Source organism: Apis dorsata, unplaced genomic scaffold, assembly GCF_000469605.1.
Source record: "Apis dorsata unplaced genomic scaffold, Apis dorsata 1.3 scaffold_169, whole genome shotgun sequence".
In the NCBI taxonomy this organism is placed as follows: domain Eukaryota; kingdom Metazoa; phylum Arthropoda; class Insecta; order Hymenoptera; family Apidae; genus Apis; species Apis dorsata.
In genome coordinates, this window is record NW_006263457.1 from 729,974 (window position 1) to 732,654 (window position 2,681).

The 2,681-nt window shown below is 45.3% G+C and overlaps 1 protein-coding gene across 1 annotated transcript in view; it reads right to left on the reverse strand.

Moving 5' to 3' along the window:
* Positions 1-659: 659 nt before the first annotated feature.
* The window catches only part of LOC102678577 (zinc finger protein ush), a 181,966-nt gene continuing 179,944 nt past the window's right edge, over positions 660-2,681 (reverse strand). The window contains 5 exon segments of the mRNA XM_031509672.1: positions 660-1,300; positions 1,385-1,618; positions 1,710-1,968; positions 2,065-2,470; positions 2,535-2,680. Coding sequence (XP_031365532.1) covers positions 866-1,300; positions 1,385-1,618; positions 1,710-1,968; positions 2,065-2,470; positions 2,535-2,680 — 1,480 coding nt within the window. The 3' untranslated portion in view covers positions 660-865.

Below are 2,681 nucleotides of genomic sequence, written 5' to 3' on the forward strand. Positions count from 1 at the left end.
ATTTATCCACCGTATCCAGAATTCGAAGAGAAATATAAGGGGTCATTGATTTATTTTCACTTTCTCGATATTATTTATTCGAGACTGTTGGCAAAGAAATAGGAAACGACTCCGATCTTTCTTTCTTATGGCAGTATGGATACTATTACCAACATATTTACTCGTCAAAGAATATGAGCGCGATTTATGGACAATGAAATTATTTATTTATACCTATATATATTTATGTATAATATATTAAATGTCATATTGCAACTTAGCGTTTTCACAAGCTGGGAATTGGTATCATTTAAGATTATTAATATATCGTACCGTAATACTCTACTCGGCTACTGTACAACATTTTACACTCATCATTATTTTTTCGTAATTCCTTAGGTATGTGTCGATTATTACAACTATGAGATTATTGAAGAGTCATGAGATTGCACACCTTTTATTTATCGGTCGATTGTGGCATATGAGATCAGCTGCATCGTAAACCTAACTGCACGATCCCTTTCATACATGGATTTACATATCGTTCCATTTGACAGTTTCACTTTGGTACGTTTTATTTTATTTTTTCCTCTAATCCAATAATCTTTCTCTCGCCTAATCCAAAGCAAACTATCAAACTAACGTTGCCACGATCGCCCAACTTTCCGCTTGCTTCTACATTTTAGCTTACGTTTTACGCAGCTTCTTCCTCACGCATCGCACGTATGTACACGTCGGATAACTCAATTTATAAGTACAAACAATTCCCTGGATCAACAGAAATCACACAACGGTAGTCAACTAAATTGGATAGTCGGCAATTATATTATATATAAACTGGCAACAATTAACAGTCCCATTGGTTGTCCCATTCCAAGAGTCTTTTTTAAAGTACCGACGCTTCGGTTCTGCTGCTTGGAGGCGTCGTCGCGTGACTGCTCGAATTATTGTTATTATTATTGTTATTATTGTTACTAGCTTCCCCCGCATGACTCGAACAATAGAACTTCTTATGAGCTATGAACGTGCTCAAATAATTGAAACTGATGTCGCATGACCTGCAGTAACGCGGACCGCTCTTGTTGGGATCTAAACTTTCTTCAGGAGGTGGTGGCGTATCCTCACGTTCTTGCTTCACTTTATTAGCCACTGGAGGCGGTGGCGGAGGAGGTGGCGGAGGTGGCTGTGGACTCTTTCGAACTTCGGTTTTCCCGTTTACTTGCACCTCGGCAGGGATTTCCTCGGGAGTGGTAGCTGGAGCAGGCTCTGGTGTAGGCAAAACTGTTTCGTCATCGAGTACGCATGTTATATAATTTTCCTCCTAGAAAAAAGCCAAACGTGATTTTATCAAGGAATTTACGAGATAAGGGCATCGGTGTAATGCAGTGTAAACGTTTTGCCATACCTGCAAATCGGTTCCGCGTTTCTCAAAGTGCATTTTGATGTGCGTTCTCATACCGCGTAACGTGTTTCCTTTGTAACGACAGATCGTGCACCTGAAAGCCTTCACGCCTTGATGCGCATCCATGTGGCGTTGAGCTGCTCCGGCCGTTGGACTAACAGCACCGCAAACAGGACATCTCCAACCACCGGTCGGTCCACTGGTACAGGTATGGGTTGTTCCAGGTTCTATTATAGTCTGGAAATAAAAGATTTGAAAATATAGCATTAATTTTTTCCATCCAGGTAATTACACATTTAATTCAAAATGAATCGTAAAGAATATTAACTTTGCACTTGGAACATCGCGAATGATGTTCTTGGGGTTCTGGCCTTTTAGGGCAGTAAAACGCTTGATGAGCTACTAGGTTATCCATAGAGGCGAACTTGATTCCGCATGCGGCGCAAATTAACTGAACCAAAGGAGGCGAGGGTGTACCAGGTGGCGGAGGACTGTTGCTGACCGATGTCTCTCTCGCCTGGCAATAGTGTTTCTTGTGCGCGACAAAGTTCTCGTGTCGACAGAACACGATGTTGCACTCTTTGCATCTGAAAATCGAACGATTCTTGATCACGTTGGATCACATTTGAACCGCATCACACGTACATTAACCTATTTAATTTTAGTACATCGGGATACCTTACCTCGAGACACCCTGCTTCACGAGAACGCTAGGAACAGGTGGTGGAGGAAGTTCGGCCAATCTCAGAGCGAGTTCCGTTGGTGGCGGTGGGACGACAGTTCCAGTCACCGTAGGAGTAGATCCAATCGACCTCGCTCTAGGACTTCCGCTTCCTCTGGACCGTGGACTGCCAGGTGGGGGAGGCAGAGAAGAGGGTGCCGGCGACACTCTGTTCTCTTTCTCGTCTTGATGGGCTGGCGACTTTCTCACGCTCAAGTCCAGTGGCGCTGAGCCCGATGGCGATGTGGACGACGCCACGACGGACGCGGGCGTAGTTGGTTTGTTCGCGGCTCGAAGAACCGGCGGAGGCTCAACCACGGCATTCTGACCCGTGGTTGCGAGACCTCTTGTCATCGGTTGAAGATGACCTGCCAAAAAGTGACGTAATGCAACCGACGAATACCTCGAATAAACGAATCGTGGAATACGTACCGTTTGGAAGAAGGAAGCACGCGGTGTCAGGAGCAGGCAGAGTCGGCGCAGCTAGAACGCTGGCGCCGCGGAACAAAGAGTACGGCACGATCAGAATCGGGTTGGTGGGCAACGCCAGACACGGTTGCGGGGGTGGCGATTCACCGG